Here is a 20,609-nt window from a genome sequence, read left to right on the forward strand (position 1 = left end):
AGTGCGCGCGTGCCGGGGGGGGGGGGGGGGGTGGCGATATGCATCTGCGGCGGGGTCAAGGGCAAGCGAAGAAGACGGAACACGCGGCAGAGAACACCCCGTTCCTCCTCACCGGCCTCCTTTGCCCGCGAGTCAGCGACTCCGGCAAATGAAATCATCACGAGCCGATTTGACTCGGGGGCAAGGATCGCGGACCCAAACGTGGAGTTCGAGGAGGATGAAAGATTTGATGAGCGGCCTTACTCCAGAGCTCCTTTGCGTTTCGTTGGGGCCCGCCGAACAAAGACAAAAGTTTGAGGAGGCCCAAATCAAATCTCATCCGACTTCCTGACCTTCTTCTTCTTCTTGGCCGTGCTACATGGAAAAGAACATTTCTTTGGAAAGATCCACTCCTTGAGTGAACGCGAGTCACCTTTGTGGCCTTTCATCGTTTTTTTGAGCTTTCAAAAAAAAAAAAAAAGAGAAAAACGGGCACCAAGTAAGTGTGTGAAATGAAACGCTACGACCTTGAAGCACTGGGATGAAACCAAAAGAAAGAATCAAATAAAGTCAGACCATCACAAGCTCATCGAGAACTCAACGGTCGCACGCTTTACATTGCAGCGTCTTTACAAAAAGCCCCAAGACCAAAGAAATGGCATGATATCGACATGTGGCTTGCTCCCAGTCCCGTAAATAGCGCAGCTGCTTGCCAAGTCTCCCAGCGCGCGCCGCTGCGACGGACACGACAACAATCGCAATTGAAGTAAGAATGCTGTCAATGGACACTTTTGTGTTTCGCCACCAGAAAATGCAGTCAACTCATCCCAAACCCCGGACATCAACTCTTCGACCCTAATATACTGCGTGTGTGTGCGCGCGCGCACGTGCGCATGTGTGGGCACGCACGCACACACACACACACACACGCACGCACGCACACGCAGGTTGGTAAATGCACTCAAAAGTGTTGCGCTTTTGCTTTTGTCAAGTCCATCGAGTTGTCTCGCGAAGAAAACGCGCTCTGGAAATGGAGCCGAAGCCGCCTCGCCTCCGCGTGCCGGACATTTCAAAATACGTCAACATCTCTTTCTGTTGCGATGTGTCTGAAGATGTTGGATTGGAAAGCTCATGCCAAGGCTCGCTACTTGTTTCTGGCGTTAAAAGTGACGCAACATCCCCAAATGTGAGCGCCGTCACCGAAAAGCTTTTTTCGCAGCCTTCAACAATGTCAATGTCGTCCATCGGACTTTTCGCGCCGGACGTTCACGCTCGCCAAAACGTTAGTCCGTCAAATCGCTTTCGCCGGAAAGGGTCGTCCCCGCGTCGGTCTGCGATCGCGTTGGCCGAACGTTTGTTTGCCCGCCGACAATTGGGAAAAAAAAGACAATGGTTTCCAAAGGCGTCTTCTTTTCTTTTTTGTGGACTCTTCCCACCGCGCGCGTGGAAATTGGAGCGCCGACCCCTCCCCTCCTCACGCAGGCAGGCGGCGCTTCCGGGAGGGGGCGTCGCCAGAGGGGGCCCGCCGAGCACGAGGAGGAAAAGGAGAAGAGCGAGGCGGCGGCGAACGGATGCGAGCGGGACGCAAGACGAGAAAAGTTTCCGCTCGCGGGAACGAGTTTGTCCTCCGACGCGCGCTTCGGCCGCTTGCCTTTTTTTTTGAACGAGCCTGCAAGTTTTGCGGCGGGAGGAAAACTCCACGCGCGGGTGGGGATCTTCGGCATCTCGATCGACAGGTAGGTCGCCGATCGACGCGCCTCGGATGCTCGCCGCGCTCACGTGACACTTGCGTGGAAATGATGGCGCGACGCGCTTGTCAAAGAGACCAAATTCAATACGCGCGCAACGCACGCGGAGCAACGGCGACGTGGTCGTCGCGAGCAGACTTTGAAGTCAACCGGTTTCCACGACGTGCGCCCGCGCCGACTTCATTTCCACGCCGGCGTTCGGTTCGAGCGAATTCCGGACTGAAGAAGAAAAACCTTTGGTTACTTATTGAGTCGCACGGGGTTCAAATGTGGCAAACCGACGTCTCCCCCCCCCCCCCCCTCAAGCATGTTCACGTGACACGAGTTTGTTGATCATCTTGCGCAAACGATGCGCTGAATGAAATCGGTTCAAATGTTTTTTTGGAGCGAACGCGTACGAGGGGTGCCGGAAAAAAAAAAACCCTCTCTTTTGTGGCTCCGACGTGTTCCCCAATTTTATTTCAAGAGTTGATTTCGAGCAAGCGCTGCCCCCCCCCGCGCCCCCCCATACCGCACGTTGACATCATCGCTCCTAAAAATGGCGTCGACAGATTTCGATGACCTCTCAAGTCGTGTACGTGCGAATGAGAGCGTGAACGTTGCCCCGCCGCCAGACGGACGAAAAAAGTGGTCTTGAAGCGCCGTTTGACTCGGCGTGCGACTTGCTTTTGCTTTTGTGCGTCCTCGTGGCCTCAAGGGAGGCTTCTTTTTCCCTCTTTTTCCCTTTTCTCTCCCTCCCTGAGCGGAGGCCTCGGCGACTTCCCCAACAGGGAGGGGAGCTCGTCGCCCGAGGTCAAAGGTGCAACGAGCCGACCGTTTGTCAAACATTTGTGATCAGGAATGACTTTCATTGTTGGAATCCTCCCAGTTCAGCCCGCCACACGTAAATCTCGTCCCGAGCGCTCGCCAATTTTCCGACGGACCAAACCAGGAACTCGATCGTCCTTTCGAATAGTGGCCCGGGTTTGCTTTCTTTCTACCAAAGGCGTGCACTTCACAGTTTGGATATGCTCGAGTGAAAACTAAAAAAGTAGAAAAGGACGTCAGCTTCCCACATTTGAGTCGCATGCAACCCAATAAGGGAGACGATTTTTCTTTTCAGAGCGTTTGCAAAATGCGGGAACGCCGTCGCCGCGGCGTCACAAACGGCGGCGACAAATGCCTCGAGAATCGACGGCGACGGGCACGGGTTTGGGCCGCCCTTCTTTGAAAAGGAAGCGGCGAAGAACGGCTTCCGCTTCCGTGCAAAAACGTCACGGCCTCGCCTGAAAATAGGCACGTTTGAATATAGCGCTTGCCACGCAAAGACTTTGGAAGATCGTTGAAGATCGAGAGGCTTTCTTTCCATCGACGTTTTCAAACGAATAAGAACGAGCGGCTCATTTCCAGAAGGGAAATCGGCGTCCGAAAGCGGCGTCGGCCCGTTCCGTTCCGCTTTGGAAAAGCTCAAATGTGAGCGGCCGGTTTGTTTTGTTTTCCCAAAGGCTTTAGAATGAGTAGAGCCGCGCGGTTTGAAAACGCGATGCCGCCAAATGCCGTCGCATCGTCCGACCGGAGCGACGTTTCATTCCTCTATGCGGGAAAAGCCATCGTGAGCGTCTCCCAAAAAAGCGACGTGGCGCTCGGCGTCCGATCTCTCAGCTTGATATCGATACGTACAAAAAGCAGAAAAGGAAGCCCCGACGAAAACTCCGCTCGGCTCAACTACTCTTCGGTAGTCGCCGATACCGACGAGCGACGCCGCTCGTACTTTGGCCGCAGTTTGCCGGAAAACGACTCCGACAAAGACGGGTCGATTTGAAAGGAATCCCGCCGCAACATTTTGTCCTTCGAATTGGACAAAATGAACGGCAATTTTCAATTCTCCACATTTCTAGTTCCCGACGCTAAGAGGGCCATCGCGACTCGGCCCCCCCCGACTCTGAATCCAACGGAAGGTGAAAGATGAAGAGCAGAACGACGATGAGGAGGACGTTTGGGGAAGCCGTCAATCACGCGGCGCGGAGTCAAGCCGCGTCATTTTGCTTAGAGTTTTGGCCGTGTTTTGAATTCCTTCCGATTAGGGATGCGTAGGTATGACGCCCCGCCCGCCGCCGTCGGGGGGTGGGGGGGCGGAGCTCGGCCGGGAAGCGGACCCGCCGTCCTTGAGAGGCTTCGACGATAACAAGACGTCTTGGTTTTCAGCCGAGCGCGGCTCGCTCGCTTCCCGGCCGCGAATATCTCGGCCGAGGGGGAGTCGGACCGCCGGCGGCACGCGTGGAGGGAAGCGTCGGCGAGTCGGAATGCGCCCGCGTCCGACGTCCCCTTCCGCCTTCGTCTGGCGTCCGCTTGAAAGACATTCCGGCGAGACTCGGCCAAGGTCACGCCGCCGCCGTTGCGCGATCCCTCCGTCTCGCCGCCCACAAAGCGCCGCCAACCTATGGGCTCTCCGCTCGCAACCCCCCCACGGGCAAGCTCGCGAGTCAGAACTGAAGCGAGGTATTTCTTCGGTACCTCGCTTCAGTTTGCTGGAATTAACCTGTTGGAAAAAAATGAAACCAAAAAAAATCTCCACCGCTTTGGTCCTCAAATCAAGTCATTGACGGGCAAAACGACTCTGCAAAGATTAAAAACAAGCCGATTTTGATCCCGGTATACGACGCCTCTCGGCGGAGCTCATCGTTCGCCGGACTCGATGGGCGACGACGGGCGGAGGAGAAGGTGCCGTGAGAATCCTCCGGCGGCAATTCGGGAGTGGGCGAGACGCCAGCGAGTCACGGAGAGCTTCGGTTCGATCCGGCCGAGCGGCGGCGGCGCAAATCGATGACGAGTCCCGCCACCTTTAACCCCTTGCGCGCGCGGCGCGAGCGAACGGCGGCCGGGCGTCCAAAGCTCAAAGTGTGGCCGCCCGAACAAAAACGAGTCCAAATCTGCCAGCTCGTCCGCGGGCCGCAAGTAAGTCTTCGCCTCCGTCTTTCATTTTCCACCGCCGCGGGCCTTCATTCGGCGACGCCGCCGCCTGCGCTCCCCGTCGGGGATTCGTGTCAAGACGCGCTCTTTGCGTCTCCCATCCAATCGAGTAGAAGAGAACGAGCCCCCCCCCCCCCCCCCCCGAGTCAGAGCGACCGTAAATCAATGGGGAGAAACAAACAAAGACGGACGCAATGGATTTGCCTGGCGACTTGCGGGCGACCGGTCCGGGTCGATGGTCGGAAGCTTCCGAAAAGAAATCGTTTGCGCTCGCCCGTCGGCACGAGTTTGCTCCTCCGCTCGCTCTCCCGCCGCGGCCTCGACTCGACTTTCCGTCTTTGTTTGTTTGCGTCGGGGTCGCCCCTCGGCGCTCGCCGTCAGGAAGTAGGCCACGCGTGAGCACGCCGCGTCAACCTAACGGGGTCGAGTCGACACGGCGAGCTAACGCGTTGAGCGACGACGCGCGCGCGCCGGCGGGTCGTCGCCGCTCCGCAGCTGGAAAATTTGCCGCGGTTCCGAGCGACCGGCTGCGGAGCGGCCGCGAGCGAGCGTGACGTGCGGCCGCCCCCCCCCGCGCGACAAGATTGGCCTCGCGGTGAATCCAGCGCCGACGGCGCAAATTTGGGATTTTTCACGGTTGGAAACTTTGGACCGCCGGCGCATTCTGCGGCCGTTGACGATGGCCGTCCGAGAGCGCAAATATCGCTCGCTCTCTCTCTCTCGCCCGTGCGACGCTGTACAAAACATCTCGGTTGATCTCTAAAACGCTTTCTTTTGAAATGTGACTTTTAAAAAGCCGCTCCCGATCGTCTCGTGAGCCAAAGTAGGCGTTTGTTTCACTGGGCCGGAACGGTCGGGAGGACGAATCGGTTGGACGGAAAAGGAGGGCGAGCAGAGAGAGAGAGAAAAAAAACAAAGTTGCCCAGACGGTCGGCAGCTCCACGTGTCCTTGCGCTCTTTTACTTGCGGGCGCGGTCGAAATGCTTCACTTTTGAGAAGCCGAGCCCGTCGGACGCGCCGCGGTCAAACGTACGGCGGCGTTCAGAGTCCGCTTTGACGCGACGGCCCGGTCGGCGACCGCGCCGCCGTTTGACTACGAGCGGACGTCGGCTCGTTCGTCCGGCGGACGCAATCGCTCGGCGCCGTTTGCGTCATTTGCCCCGGGGCGGGTCCGGTCACCCCGACGCTCGCCGTTCTTTTGCTTCTCGACCCCCCGGCGAACGTTTGGATCGGGCTCGAGTCGGCCGCGGATCGCCGTCTTCGGCGGGGCGGGCTGCCGGCGGACGCTTCGGAGAGAGGCGCGAGACGCGCGGCGTGCCCGTTTTGAAGTTACGAGGGCCGCGCGAATCAAGTCGGCGATCCGCACGATGGCGAAAGGGGAACGAGTTGCGCGGGCGAGCGACGGCACCTCGCCGCGTTTGCTGCCTCGCGAGCGGCGGGGGTGGGAAGCCGCCGTCGCGCCGCGGAGCCGACAAAAACCAGAGCCGCACGGTGGGATGGCTCCGCGTGATGTTTCAAGGACGGCACGAAGGAGAGAACGAGCGTTTGGCCGCCACTCGCGTCCATCGGGGACTCGGCGACAAACGGCGGCTCGCCGTCGAGAAACTTTGGTCAGAGCGGAGCGTGCGCCGCGCCGGACTGTTTGGGAGCCAATGACGTTTTTGGCGTTTTGCGGCAGGAGCGGTCTTCGGCGGAGGATGCGGTAGACCTCCGCCTCCCGGCGGATCCCCAGCCTCATCCCGTCCATCGCGGGTGGCCGATGGGGGAGCGCCCGCCGCGGCCGGCGACGCCTCCCGGGACGCGCGGCGAGCCCGCGGCCCCGTCGCGGTTGCGGGAGGTGGACTCCGGCGAGGGCGCGCGGCCGAGGAGCTCGCCGCCGGATGGCGGCCGCGCGCCGCGCATCGGCTCGCCCTACGCCGACGCCGACGCCGAGCCGCCAGCCTACTACGGCCCTTACGGCGGGGCCGCGCCGCCGCCCTTCTGGTCCGACCCGCCACTCGCCCTGCGCCGCCTCGCCTACGACCGCGGCGGCCCCCGCCGGACGCGGCCCGGAGACTTCGTGAACGGCAGGTGGGTGCGAAGGGCCCGTTCGAGCCCGATCGGGGCCGGAGGGGGCGGGGCCGGGACCTTTTCGCAGGGTTTCTCGGAAGAAGAGCCCCTTTTCCGATTGCCCCCTTGCCGACGGGATGAGCCGCCCGACGCCGCTTGCGATTTCAACGCTGGGGTCAATGCGTTTTTTTCCCTCCCCGCCCACTTCCGCATGCGCAACGTACGTATGACTCGACGTAGACGCCAATGGCTCGCCCGCGCCGGCGTTTCAGAGTCGGAGACTAGCGGCCGATTCCCGAGACGGCGGCCGTCGGCTTCGCGCGGATTTGAAAAGCGCGGTTGGTTCTTCTCCGCGTCGGCGCTGACGCGGGGCCGTGCTCTTTTGCAGCGCCGCGCCGGCTCGTCCCGAAACCACGTCCGAGGCGCACTTGTGCGCCGTGTGTCACGACTACGCGTCGGGCTACCACTACGGCGTCTGGTCCTGCGAGGGCTGCAAGGCTTTCTTCAAGAGGAGCATTCAAGGTGAGGACGCGACGGACGAGCAAAGCCGGCCGGCGGTCGATCTCGACTTCAAAGAAGCGAGCCCTCGCCTCGGGTTGGGCGCGCCGCGAGCGCCTCCCGTGACCTCCCGTGACCTGCGCCCTTTTCGCGCCCGCAGGACGCGACGACTACGTCTGCCCCGCCACCAACCGGTGCACCATCGACAAGAACCGCCGCAAAAGCTGCCAGGCCTGCCGCCTGCGCAAATGCTACCAAGCGGGCATGATGAAGTGCGGTACGTCCGCCGACGCCGCCGGCGCTCGCGTGGCGCCGGAAGAGTAACCGACGAACCGACAACACGCTTGGAGTCCAACTCGGAAAGCTGCCGTGAAATTCGATGTCCGCGTGCGGAGGAGCGAGAAAATAGGACGGCACGCGTTGGTCCGCGATCTGCGTCGCGGTAGCAAAGCGGCGAGTGCCGACGTGAGCTCGTCAATGGCACGTCGCATTCGTTTTAGCGCGACGCGGCTTTTGCGCGTCGGCCGTTCTTGCCCGTTGAGTTTGAGGGGAGACTTCGGCCGGGAGCGGGGAGCCCCCCCTCCGACGCCGGCCGCCGCTCGGACGTCCACTTTGCGCTCGCAAATCAAAGCGGAAAACGGGCGGGAGATGGGGGCGCGTGGGCGGGCGCCGCCGTCCGTCTCGCGCCGGCCAAGCTCACTTGCGGTTGCCATGACGCAGGCGTGAGGCGCGAGCGCTGCGGCTTTCGCGGCCCGCGCCACCAGCGCCGGGGTCGCGCGGAGCTCCCGCCCCGCGCGGAGGCGCCCCCCGGGCCCGCCGCCGGCCAGAGCGCCGAGGACTTCGTCCTGCGCATCGTGGAGGCGGAGCCGCCCGCCATCTACCTGATGGAGGAGCGGAAGAAGCCCTTCACCGAGGCCGGCGTGATGATGTCGCTCACCAACCTGGCCGACAGGGAGCTGGTCCTCATGATCGGTTGGGCCAAGAAGATCCCGGGTGAGGGCGCGCTCCGGCGGCGAGCGAGATGGCGGCGCGGCGCCGGAGCGCGTGCTTTCAAAAGCATTTTGTGCGCGCAGGCTTCGTGGAGCTGAGTGTGTGCGAGCAGATCCGGCTGCTGAAATGCTGCTGGTTGGAGGTCCTCATGCTGGGCCTGATGTGGCGATCGGTCGACCATCCCGGGAAGCTCATCTTCTCGCCCGACTTCGAGCTCGACAGGTCGGCTCGCGCCCGCCGCCGACCGCTCCGTCCCTCGGCAGATTCGACCTTTTTTGCAAACGACTCGCCGTATTTGCCGGCCAACAAAGCCGAGCGAGAGAGCGCTCTCGACCGCGTTTCAGGAGACAAAGGCCGCCGTTCACTTGCGTTTCGCGCACTCCGGGTCAAATCCAAAGTGCGCTCGAGCTCCTCCGACGTACCGTCGGACTCCGGAACGCACCCGATGAAAAGCCGTCAAAACTCATTTGCGCCTCCGTGAGCCGCTTCGGCCTCACGGCCGCCGGGGGCTCTCGTCTCCGTCGGAAAGAGCGGGAGATGCCCCCCCCCCCCCTCCTCCGCAGTGCGCCGGAACCTCTGTGACTCTCGTTGACACGCGAGGCCAAAGTCAAAGCTAAGAGCGCCGTCGCACGACACGCGCGGCCGCATTTAGCGCACAAATTCAAAGCGATCCGAGACGTCTCTTCCGACGGCCGCGCTCTCGCCGGTGCGCGCGGATGCGTCGGGTACTTCCGTTGTTTGGACGTGACAAGAAATCTCTCGACGGCTCATCGTATCGCATTAAAAGCCGCGCGCGCGCAAAGTTTGGCAAAAAAGGGGCAGCTTCGACTCCGCAAACTATTTCAAAGCGCGTACGCACAAAAGTCTTTGATGCGCGTCAAGGCAAAGGTCTCGAAATCCAAGCGACGCGACTTTGGACGGATCCCCGCTCGAGCGTTGCGGGGGCCGCCGCGGGTGCGAGGGCGACGGCTGCCCAAACCGGCGCCGGCCGTCACGACGGCGGCGTTTGCAATTGCGAGCGGAGGCGCGGCCGGCCGTAGATGCTGACTAGCGCGCGTGCGTGCGTGCGCGCAGGGAGGAGGGCGAGTGCGTGGAGGGCATGGCGGAGATCTTCGACATGCTGCTGGCGGCCACGGCCAGATTCCGAGAGCTCAAACTGCAACGGGAGGAATACGTCTGCCTCAAGGCCATGATCCTCCTCAACTCAAGTCAGAACGCGGGCGGCGTCGAGCGGGGCCGCGCGTCGGCGCTCGGCCGGCCGCGGCGAGCGCTTCGCTTTGCTTTGCTTTGCTTGCAGACGTTTGCGCGAGTTCCCCGCAGACGTCGGAACGATCGGCCGGCGGGAAGAAAGTCCCGCGGCTTCTGGACCGCGCGATCGACGCGCTGGCGTGGTCCATCTCCAAGAGCGGCCTCGGCGGCCGGCAGCGGACGCTGAGACTGGGACGCCTCACCGTGCTCCTCTCGCACATTCGACACGTCAGGTCTCCGCCTCCGCTATTTCTTAGCCCGCCCGCGGCGCTCGCGTCTCCGCGCGGCGCTCGCGGACTAAAGGCCAGGCCGAGGTCGTCGTCCTCCAGAAAGGCGGCGCTTCGTTCTGCCACCTTTCCCGACGCGACAAAGCGGCGCGGCGACGAGCGAAGCCGCGTCGAGCGCCAACGTTGACGCGGCGTCTCCCCCAAAGAGCCGACCGACCTTCCGCAAGCCGCTCGTATCGGAAGTCGGCGAGACGTGCCGAGCGTGAGCCCGAGAGAGCGCGCGACAAACGGGTGATCCGATTCATCGGCGGGCGTTCTGCGTCTCGCGCGACACCCGCGCGCGCTTCAAATGGGCCCAACTTCAGCCTCCCGACTCGTTCTTCAGCTTCCACGAAAGCGCAGCGTTTGTCTTTTCAGAGAGCCGCCTTTGGCAAACAGCGGGCGACAATTTTCCCGCCGAGTTCCGAACCAAAGCGGCAAGTGAATCGGCGTCACTTTGTGCGCTTCCCAAACTGTCGACTCGCGTCCCGTTTTGGGTTAGATGAAAGAAATGAAAAAAACAACAACAAAGTTTGGCTCTAATCGATGGAAAACAAGAACCCTATCGCAAAGTGCTTTTTTTTTTTAAATCCCCCTCCCCCCCAAAAAGAAATGTGACAAAGGAACGGCTGACTGAAAGGAGCGGGCGCTCATGTTAGCGGTGGCGTGTGGTCTCCATAGCAACAAGGGCATGGTCCACCTGCGCAGCATGAAGCGCAAGAAGGCGGTGCCGGCGTACGACCTCCTGCTGGAGATGCTGGACTCGGACGCGTCCGACGGCCGCCCCCCGCCCGGCCGCGCGCCGCCCCCCCCCCGACCCGAGCCGCCGACGGACGGGTGAGGCGCCGCCGCTCCTTTGCTCCTTTTCCAAAGCCCGCCTTCGAAACGCGGGCCGGCTCGACGGCAAACTTCTCTTGCCAATTTGAATCCGTTTTTGCGTCTTCCGTACGCACATCTCGTCGCGAGCGATCATCTGACGGTTTACCCCCGGAGAGGACTCGCCCATCAGAAAAGTACGAGTCCCACCGTGCATCGAGAGAGTCCCAAATTTCGAATTGTGAAATGGTCGACTTATTCAATCGATATGATGAGAACACAAACGACGACGTATCCATACTATTATAAACAAATGCTGCAAAAATATCAATAAATCAGACGCGGGCCCAGGATTTCGGAAATTCGCCGTAACCCTTTTTCGGTTGCGTCGGATTACTAATTTTGGGTTCCGTAAACGTTCATCGCGGGAAGCCATTTTTCTATTTCGACTGATGTTCATAATCGGGAATTGTGAAACTCCAAAGTATATCGTTTGAAGTGTTAAGGGTAAAAGTTTGGAGACTAAGCATTAACAATGAACATGACTTCAGCAGCTGCGTCCTCCGGGTTTATCCCCAAAGGGAAACGGATCAGAATATGGCGTCCTCGATACAGCGTAGCACAAAATCACAGTCTTTTTTCTCCAATCGCACACCGCAAAGATTAATTGACTGCTGATCATTAATACGGCTAAGTATTGACGCGGCTTGACGTCCTCTTCCCAAAACGATGCATTTGTCACCTACTCCCCATTTGACGAAAGCTAGAAGAAAATCCACCACACGTCATCGTTCGTTCTACCAACAGTTAACGCGAGCATCGCTACGCCTTGTGACGAATGTTCCGTGGCTAAAGTTAGCGCGCTACAACCGGCCAATGATACAATAGCCAAGAGTGTTTCATCATATTGCTCGTAGCGGTTAGCCGAGAGATTTAATGAGCAAGTAATCGCGCCTCCCGTCGGATCTCGCTCTCGTGTCGTGCGCGTGCGTCACAGGTGACTTTCGTGATACGAAAAATCAGACTGGCCTTCCCGTTTCTGAAATGTCGTCATTAGTAGACCTTTGTGATCTTTTTTTTTCCGCCAACATCGCAACCTTTCATCCGCGCGATTGCTCGGTTTGCGGACTAAGCCGGCTGGCTCGGGCGCCGCGCGTCCACTTGAAACGAGCGAAGGCGGGCCGTTTTCCAGCGCGGCGGTCGACCAAAAGCGGCTTACCTTTGACCGCTTCCCCGCGCCACTCTTCGACGGCATCGAAGTCGCCCCGCGCGCCGGCGCTCTTCTCCCCAACCCCGGAGGTCACTCGGGGAAAGGAAACGGCTCCGCTCCGATGTTCGAGGTTTATCCGAGGAGGCGGCGGCGCTTTGCCGTCGTCTTTCCCGCCGACCGACGTCGAGCGGCGGCGCAAAGTGCCGCTTCGCGGCCGCAGAGGTAGCGGGTTCGATTCCGGCCGCGGCCTTGCCGTGTGGAGTTGGCAGGTTCTCGTTCCTGTTTTGCGGTGCGATTTTTCCACGGGGCCTTTTTTGTTTCGGACAGTTGCTGGCCTACGAGTCGGCTTTAGCCCCGTTCGCCGAGCGCCCGGTTGGTGTCGCGTGTACAGCTGCGGCTCTTGGGGGAAAAAAAAAAAGAATGGAGTTGGCTTCACGGTCGTGTGCGTGCTCGCTCTGCGTTTGCCCCCTCAGCTTCGTCCCCGCGGAGGCGTGGATGTTGGATTCGGGACACCGGGGCCCTTCTTCGGACTTCGGCGCTCCCGCCGGCATCGCCGCGGAAGCTTCTTTGAACGGCGGACCGGACCGAATATCCGCAGCTGAAAAAAAATGCTGAATTGTGATTGGAATTTGCTTGGGCGCCGTTGAAGTTCTCTGTGACGAGTTCAGCGTTTGCAAGCTCTTCGCCTTTTGCGTTTGTCCGTCTCGTCACCGCTTTGTCTGACGATTTGATTTGCCGTACGAAAGCCGCCGCGTCGCACATCCGGTTGCCGTGACGACAAGCGACGGCCTTCCCGGAAACGTTTCCGCCCCGCGCGCAGTCTCGTCAACGTGCGTTAGCGCGAGGACGGCTCGCTTTCCCGTGTGTGTGTGTGTGTGTGTGTGTGTTCAATGAAGGCACGCGGTCCGGCGGTGAAGTGTTTATTGGCCGCATCGCGGTACAAGATTCCATCAATAAAAGTCGACAAATGAAAACATTGCAGATTCTTGTGTTCCGTGGCGACGATGAGGAGGGATCGTTTCCATTCGGGCGTTGCGCACAAATCAAACCGCACACGCAATGACACGCGCTAGTTATTTTTGTGCTTTTTTGCCGTCTCGCCGTCGGAGGAGGGCGCGCCGGGCATCGCGCCAAAAGGAACTTGTCACAAAGCAATCATTGATTTCAGAGCCTTTTGATTTTTGCGGACTTTGCCTTCGGTCAGAAAGACGGAAGGAGGCGAGGATTCGTGACTTTGGGACGCATTTGATCGCTTCGAAGTCGGCCGCCTTCAAATGGCCCAAATCATCGGAAATGACGAGCGGACTTCGACTTTGCGCCAGTCGAGCGAATCGAATTTGGGGAAACGTAATCAAGAGATGCCGGCGACTTTGTTTGAAGAGGACTTTGCTTTTCAGCCGCTTGACACTCGGCAGCTCGCGAGCGGGACTTTTTGTCTTGTAGCTCGTGGGAGACTTCATTGTCGTCGACTCGCGACAACAGAAATGGGACGCCATGGCTTGTGAATTTGCTCGCTTGTTTAGCGAGCGCGGTTGTCCGCGAGTGTTGTTCTGACACACAAACGCAGCAAACACAATTTTCCAACTCTTTTCTTTTTTTTTTTGCCCGTCCACACGGTCGACGAAGACTTCCCCCGCTCTGTCAGCCAGCATCATTTGCGAGCAAAGTGTCTCTTTTACAGGTGCAACTATTCCTCAGCTCATTGACAACTCGCGCCTGATCAATTGAATTCCTTATTTGGCCAATGGATGCAGCGTTTGGAGACCCCCAACTGGCCCAGACCTCCCAACCTCTGATGTCTGTTCCCCACCATCAAAGCAGACCGATGACACCGCTCAACACGCAAGTGCGCGCCGTTCTCGCCGCCGTCGTCGAACGTGGCCGCGGGCTGTTGAGCGGGAGAAGTCTTCGGCGCAGTCTCAAGCGTGTGGACGGCGAGCCCGTTTCGGGACCCTTCAAACGCACTCAACGCGACGTGCGTCACATTTCGGAAAGGAGCAAACCGCACACAAATCACCTTTGGAAAAACACGGGCGGAGGGGGGCGGGGATCACGTGGGCGGGGGTCCGTCGGTGTAGCGCAGCATGGGGGAGAAGGAGCGCGCAAAGTTGTTGGCCGGCGAGCGGCCGGAGGGCGACGGCCACGCCTCCGGCGGCGCCACCGAGCAGCCCGACGCCAGCAGCAGAAAGAAGAGCGCCGCCCGCAGGAGGCGCCGCAACAGGGGGCGGCGGCCGGGGGGGGCGCCGCCGCCATCCCGCCCCCTACGAGCAAACAAACAGCGGTCGGCGCGGCGCGGCGACTCGTCATCGGCCGCGCGCGGCGGCGGCAAAGGAAGCTTGAAAGATGTCGGCAAGAAATCATTCCGTTTGCCACATCGTTCACTCCTCCGTCGCTTTCGTTTTATCGTCCGCTAGAGAAGACGCATTGAAAAATAAAGAATCGACGACACAAATACGGAGTAGGCCATCATTTCGGCGCTGTCCTGTAAAAATCGTGGAGGTCCATTTTTGTCATTGAAATAAAATACGACGGGGTGCCCGAAAGTAATGGTACAAAAACAAAAAAAGACATTTTCTCCAAGGCGGGAGTAAAAAAGCCTTGTCATCTTTGAACCGTTTGTTTCATTCCTGCTGCGATCGGACGGCGACCGGTTGCGGGCGCGGCCCGATGACGGCCGGGAGAGGCTCGTGACGACGAAGGAGCCGTCTTTTGAAATCTACACGCACCTTTTCTGAATGTCCACCTGGCCGTCATCCGCCGGCTCCTCCCCTTCCTCCTGACACACACGTACGCACGAAATGTGAACGTGCGGCAGAGGGCGCCGTGGGCTCGGGCGCCGCGGCCTACCTGCTGCCGTTCGAGGGCACGGAGGTCCCGCTCGAGGGCGGCGAGACTCCCGCGGACGCGCCTGAGCAGCAGTTTCATCTCGTTGCCCACCGCGTGAACTTTCTCCCCGGCCTCCACGCGGTCGTCGCCGCCCGCCTCCAGCAGCAGCCGCGCGGCGGCGGCGCGCAGCGACGAGGCGGCCGCCTGACGTTCCCGCAGTTCCTCCCGCAAAGCCTGAGGGGGCGACCCGGAGCGCGCTTAGGGCGCCGCGCCAGCGCGAGCGCGACGCGCGAGCGGCGCTCTCTTACCTGCAGCGCGTCGCGTCGCTCCGACAGGGCGGCGTACGAGGGCCGATGCCGCCGCCCGTCCGCCGCGCGCAGTCGTTCCTCCGCTCGAGCCAGCCACAGGAGCAACGAACGCAGCGACTCGTGAAAGTCCTGAGGCGCAAGCCCAGCAAATGACATTCGCTCGCTCGCGAGGCGCCGCCGCGCTCTCTCGGTCCCGAGCGAGAGCGAGAATCACCTGACACTGCGCGAGCGCGGCGTGAAGCCCCGCCTCCCAGCGCTCCAGCGCACCGCACGCCCGCATCCAACCGCGATTGGCCGAGCGGAGCCCCGCCCGCAGCTCCCGCGCCCGCCGGCCGTCCGAGCCGCCGCCGGCCAGGTTGAGCGAGATCAGGGCGCGCTTGCGTACGCAGAAGGCCCTCTGCGTCTCCTGCCGCGCAAAACAAACCCGCCGGTCAAAAGTCAAGCGAAAAACAGCAAGACCGCTCCTCCGACGGGAAGGCTCCGGTTTCACGCCGCGCGAGGAGATGGAAAGCGGCGGACGTGGAGATCAAGCGGAAAGGCCAAAGACTGGCGTCGGCGCTCACTCTTGCCGCCGAGGTCGAGGTGACGCAGGACGACGCCCGCGCGTACCTTCAGCGTCCTGACGTTGTCTTCAAAATCTTTGAGGCCGGTGGACGGCGAGAGCTTCCGCAGCGCCTCCAGCTCGGGCAGCTTGGCGTCCAGCCAGGAAGTGACATCACGCAGCTCGGCCTCGAGCTCGTCCTCGCCGCCGTCGTCCCGGCGGACCTCCTGGGCCCGCGCCACCTCCCAGCGCTCCATCACGCCTGCGCGCAACAAGAGAGTCCGTCGCGTCGCTCAAACGCGGTCGTCGGTGAAAGGCCCAACGGTTTGGGAAGTCGGCGATCGCGCGCCACGGTCGCGACGCCGGTCGAATAAATCGCAAAGCAAATCCGACGACGGTCAAAGTCCTCTTCTTCGAAAGCGCTCTCGGTCCGTCCGCGGCCGAGGGAGGCGCCGGGCGTTTCCCGGTCACGCGCGCGGCCCGTTCCGTCCGACTCGATTGCCTTTTTCGCTTTTCAAAACGACCGCGGCGGGAAAATGCCATTTGCGTCGATCGCGAGGCGCGATTCAAAACGCCCGGCGCCAAATGACGAGCGCCGCTCGCTCTCCTCGTCGGCGGCCGACTTTGGCCGCGGACGCGCGGCCGAGGGGCGGCGGCTAGACGGCTAGACGGCCCGCTTCGCGCTTACCCGTCGCCGCGTGGGCGTCGCCGGTCAGACCGGGCAGAAGGGGCGGGCGGTCGGCTTTCCGGTCGCCGCCGAGGACGGACTTGACTCGCTTGACGTCGTCGATGCTCCCGCCGCACTGGGACATCAGCTTGACCTGACGGCGCCACCGCACCGTCAACCGACGCCGCGCACGCCACGTGGGCGTCTCGCGGGCGAATCGCTCGCTTACGTAGCCGTGCCGGTGAAAGGCGGCGCTGCAGACTTCTCGCCCCGGCGCCGTCCTCGGCGGGGAGACGGGACGGCGGCGGCGGGCCGCCGCGTCGCTCGCCGGCATCGCTGCAGAAGACGCACGCACGGCAATGCCATGAAAAGGAGCCCCGTCATTTGGGAAGCCTCGGAGCGGAAACGACTGCTGCTTTTGCGGAGCCTCGGCCGATCAAATCCATCGCCGGAGCGATGTGACAATGATTCCGCGAGTGTTGCTCGTGCAGATGTCATGAACGCTTCAGGTTTTTTTCCCCGTCGGCCTCTCCACTTTTTGGGTTCACGGTGCCGGAGAGAGCGAGATTGTCTGGACCGGCCCGCTTCGGCGAGCCCCCGCCTCGACCGACGCCGGTGGCCAGAAAAAGCAGCAAAGTTTTTGCGCGCGCGGGGACCGTTACCTGACGGGGCGCCGAAGAAGGCGGCATCCTCGCGGTCCCGGTGCGACGAGGAGCTTCCCACGTCCACCGTGTGGTCCCGCTCCAGCGGGATGGAGTCCACGCCCGCGGGCGTCTCTCTTCCGCCGGAGCGCTCCGGCGGCCGGCGCGAGGCCTGCCGTTGGCCCGCGTCCTCGAAGGGAGACGGCGGGCCACTCGCTCGGTCCGACGGCAGCTCCTCCTCCTCCTCCTCCCCCTCTTGCTCCTCCTCCTCCTCCATCGACACTTCATTCTAGGGCGAGACGGACGTTTGAAGGAGGGGGCGCGCGCAAGCGCTTGACGTCGCCGGCGATCTGACCGGCCGGCGACGGAGCAGCCGGCGGTGGAAACGCGCCGCTCGGCCAAAGACTTGCTGGCAATACGAGCGCAGCTCCTCCAGCTCGTCTTGGAAGAGCGCCGCGTCGGTGAGTTGCAAGTCCATCTCCGTCAGCCGCGCGAGGATCCCTTCGCGGCTCCCCTCAAAGTCTTCCCTCTGCGACGTAAAGTGCTGAACGACAACAACGGCGTCGACGTCGTCGTCTCGGAACGCTCGGATGGAGCTCACCGCGTCCGCGTTCGCCGGGTTTCTTCTTGCTAACGTTCGGCCGCGGCGCCTCCCGAGTCGGCAAAAAAGAAGCCGCGCGAGAAAGAATCCGGTCTCGTCTCGGGGCCGAAGGACATCGAAAAGCAAAGGCGTGATTCGGGATTTGAGGAAGGTGAGCCCCCTTCGAGCGGGAGGGCTCCCAAAATCTTCCCATTCTCATGCTGTGGGCGAGTCGGCAGAACCCCGAGAATGCGTCCGGCGGCCAAGGCCGCCCGTCGGCTCCGAGCCCGATCGTCTGCGTCTCGCCGCTCCGAAAACGACAGTCGCGATTTGACCGTCGCGAAGCGGCCGGTCAAATCCGTTTTCATCCGTTGCCGGGATCGCTCAAAAGCGACATTCGACCGATCCCGAGCGGAGAGCGGCGGAGCGCCGCCGCATCCCTCCGAGTCCTTTGCGTATCAATCTTGAGAGGTGCATCCCATCCACCCCCGGTCGCCGACCCCAAATTTGCGGCCTGCCCCGCAAAGTCCGAGTTCGAGGTCGAGTTGACTCCTCCCATCGCGCGATCCCGCCCCCAGAGAAGGAGAGAAACTCCACACCTACAATTTCCGAGTGAAAAAGCCTTTTGAATTCAAGGCGAGACGAGTTCAACAACCAAGTGGCCAACGGCCTCAAATCGACATTTGCGCGTCCAAAAAACAAAAGAAACGGCGTGCGTGCGTGCGCGTCTGGCGGGCAGAAGAGAAAAGAGCCATTTGATGCTATCGCATCCCGCTGGGATTAGCCCGAGAGCGGATCGGCTCCTTCCCGCGGAAAGGCTTTGCGGCGTGCCGCGCGGCTTCCCCCGGCCACGCTAAGCTGGGCTCAAGGTCGGGCGTCAAAGGCGGCGCCGGCCGGACGCCGGCTCGCTCGAAAGGTCGACCGCGCCGAGTGGATGGGAAAGCGGAGCCCGTCCTCAAATGGCTTTTCCTTTGGCACCTCTCGCGCCTGACCGAGGAAGCCTTTCAACCTTTGAGAATAACACGTTTCCGCGTCATAGCTCATTTTCCGTGAAGAGAGCGGTCAGCGCGCACGCTTCGATGCGACCAGATGCGCCGCGGCGCCGGCGGCTCACCGCGCGACTACTTTCACCGCACATTTTGGAAAACGCCGCAATTCCCAGGCCGAGGCGGCATCCATTTTCGACCGTTGACTAAAAAGAAGCCTCCGGAGGCCTTGTTGCCTTTGCCAATGGCCAAATGTCGGCCTCTCGGCAGATTTCGCCCCCCCCGACCCCCGCGAGAGCGGTCGTCGGTGCGAGTGAGGTCACCTTGAGTCGTCGCAGCACGGCCGCCGCCCGTCCCCGCAGGTCGCCCCGCCGCCGGTTGCCCCGGTTGACCCGCAGGCGGAGCTGGCCGGCGCCGTCGGTCCGGTTCTCGCGTGCCAGCCGGCGGTACCGCCCAAACCTTTTTGACGCCGTGGAGCCGTTCCGCAAACGCACGCGCGCGGGACATTCTGAGCGACGGCCTGACGCTAAGGCGCGCCGACGCGCTTGGGCAGGCTGTTCGTGATCGTAGCTCACGCGTAGCGTTTTAAAACGCTCCCCTCTCTCTTTGGCCGTCCCCTCGGCGAATTGCACAAAACAAACTCTGAATGAGAAGAACGATAAGGATGAAAGATGAGCGCAAGGACTCTGATCACAAGCTGCAACCGCAAACTGCTGAGCGCTAACAACGTCCGGTGACGCGGACGAGACTCCAATCGAAACAACTGAACGGCTGTTGAAGTTGACCTGTTCTCCAGTTTTGCCACAAGGAGGAGCTGTTGCTTCTCTACCGCTAATTGCGCTGCCCTCGCTCGCTCAATTCCTTAATTGTAGTCCGTCAGTGAAATGCTTCCGCTCCCGTCAAGTCAAGCCAAATAAGCCCCCCCCCCCCCCCACCAAAGCAAGTGACTTAATGAATTTTGAACCTAGGACAGCGACACACCGGTGGACTTTTGTCGACACGCACAAGCGCGACGGAATTTGCCATTGGCTTCAAGCTAATATCGCTGCTTTGGGGAGCGCAAACCTTTTGGAGCAGTCGGTGCATGTCGGCGACGGGCTCGACCTACACACGATTCCTCTTGTAGTTGAAGGTGTCGCCCGCGTAAGCGCTTCCCCCCCCCCCCGGGACCTTGGGAAAGGCGGCGTGGGCGCGGCCTACCTGGCAGGCGACCAGCCGCGGCGCCACTCGGCCGTCGTCCGTCCCGGCCTCCGACGCGTTGGGCTCGCCGGCCGCCGGACCGAGTCGATCCGCCTCCGGCCGCGGCGGCGCGTCCTGCGCACACGCAAAGCGATGCGACACCTGATGCGGGTGACGAGATGGCGCGGAACGGCAGGCGACGGGCGACAGGAAGGCGCGCCGCTTCCGGTTTGCGGTCCGAGGCGGAGTCGACCCTTCCGCCCCACCCAAGTTTCATGAGCGCGATCGCGCGCGGTGACCAAAGCCGAACCCCCTCTGACGCTCAAAACAAACATGAGGAAAACATCGTACGAAAGTTAGTCACCTGAACCCATTTAATCCCACCGGTCGCATTTGTGAAGGACAACGACGATTTCATTCAAAGGGCTTCTACATTTTTGGATTACTGATGACTTAAAAGGGCGACCAACGACACCTGATTTTGACTTTTAAACGTCTGGGAAATTTTGGAGATTAAATGGGTTCAGTTAAATCAAAAGTCATTCTCGAATGCATTTTCCATTTGTTCCATTGATGTTTTCCATACACGACATCAGATTTTGAAGTACCAGTTCATAAAAAAGTCGAAGAAGCGAAAAGCGGCAGCAGCGGCGGCAAAGTTCGTCCCGTCGTTTTGGACTACGCAGCTTCTTTTTTGTTGCCAATTTGCCGAAGTGCCGCTTGGAGGCAAGGGACTCGACTTTTTTGTGATTAAGAAATCAATTTGACGAGTTGTCTGGCACAACGCGGCGCTCTTCTCCCAAGTCCTCGCTCGCGAATCAAAGCAAAAAAAAAAAAAAAAAAAGTCCGAACGGAATCCATTGCCCGGATAAAACGCTGTTTGGGCGATTTCTGGTCGACTCATTGAAGCGGTGCGTAACGGCTCCCTCTTGTGGGCTTGAGAGAAATTGCTGACCTCTTGCCTCACACGTTCGATTGAACGCACACCCAAAAGTCGACGCGCTCATGACAATGCATTCGTCCGTCGCCGGTTCGTCAGTACATGACAACATTGAAATCCGCTGGCCGGTGTGACAAAGTACAAGCACTTCAGTTGTACAAATCAAACGTATTCTCCTGGAAACATGC

General features: G+C 60.8%; 2 protein-coding genes across 4 annotated transcripts in view; one reads left to right on the forward strand and one right to left on the reverse strand.

Moving 5' to 3' along the window:
• The first annotated feature begins 1,546 nt into the window (after positions 1–1,546).
• LOC147195568 (estrogen receptor beta-like) lies at positions 1,547–12,729 on the forward strand. Of its 2 annotated transcripts, XM_086126902.1 has the most exons (10): positions 1,547–1,715; positions 6,355–6,746; positions 7,114–7,247; positions 7,384–7,500; positions 7,944–8,216; positions 8,297–8,435; positions 9,288–9,421; positions 9,511–9,694; positions 10,409–10,564; positions 12,227–12,729. In XM_086126902.1, exons 1-10 carry the CDS (start codon positions 1,551–1,553, stop codon positions 12,366–12,368), a joined length of 1,836 nt encoding a protein of 611 aa, XP_085983028.1. In that variant the 5' UTR covers positions 1,547–1,550; the 3' UTR covers positions 12,369–12,729. The 2 variants fall into 2 exon arrangements, with proteins under 2 accessions (XP_085983028.1, XP_085983030.1); XM_086126904.1 differs by lacking the exon at positions 10,409–10,564.
• syne2b (spectrin repeat containing, nuclear envelope 2b) overlaps positions 12,660–20,609 on the reverse strand; it is a 48,858-nt gene continuing 40,908 nt past the window's right edge. For both annotated transcript variants that reach the window (XM_086126898.1, XM_086126897.1), the window contains 10 exons: positions 19,503–19,616; positions 16,758–17,025; positions 16,325–16,431; positions 16,117–16,249; positions 15,497–15,690; positions 15,102–15,293; positions 14,888–15,016; positions 14,601–14,813; positions 14,480–14,529; positions 12,660–14,014 (listed from right to left, as the gene is read on the reverse strand). In XM_086126898.1, coding sequence (XP_085983024.1) covers positions 13,804–14,014; positions 14,480–14,529; positions 14,601–14,813; positions 14,888–15,016; positions 15,102–15,293; positions 15,497–15,690; positions 16,117–16,249; positions 16,325–16,431; positions 16,758–17,025; positions 19,503–19,616 — 1,611 coding nt within the window. In that variant the 3' untranslated portion in view covers positions 12,660–13,803. The remainder of the gene's footprint in view (positions 14,015–14,479; positions 14,530–14,600; positions 14,814–14,887; positions 15,017–15,101; positions 15,294–15,496; positions 15,691–16,116; positions 16,250–16,324; positions 16,432–16,757; positions 17,026–19,502; positions 19,617–20,609) is intronic.

Source organism: Hippocampus guttulatus, chromosome 13 (genome assembly GCF_054856545.1).
Source record: "Hippocampus guttulatus isolate MCC_2025c chromosome 13, RoL_Hgut_1.0, whole genome shotgun sequence".
Classification (NCBI taxonomy): Eukaryota; Metazoa; Chordata; class Actinopteri; order Syngnathiformes; family Syngnathidae; genus Hippocampus; species Hippocampus guttulatus.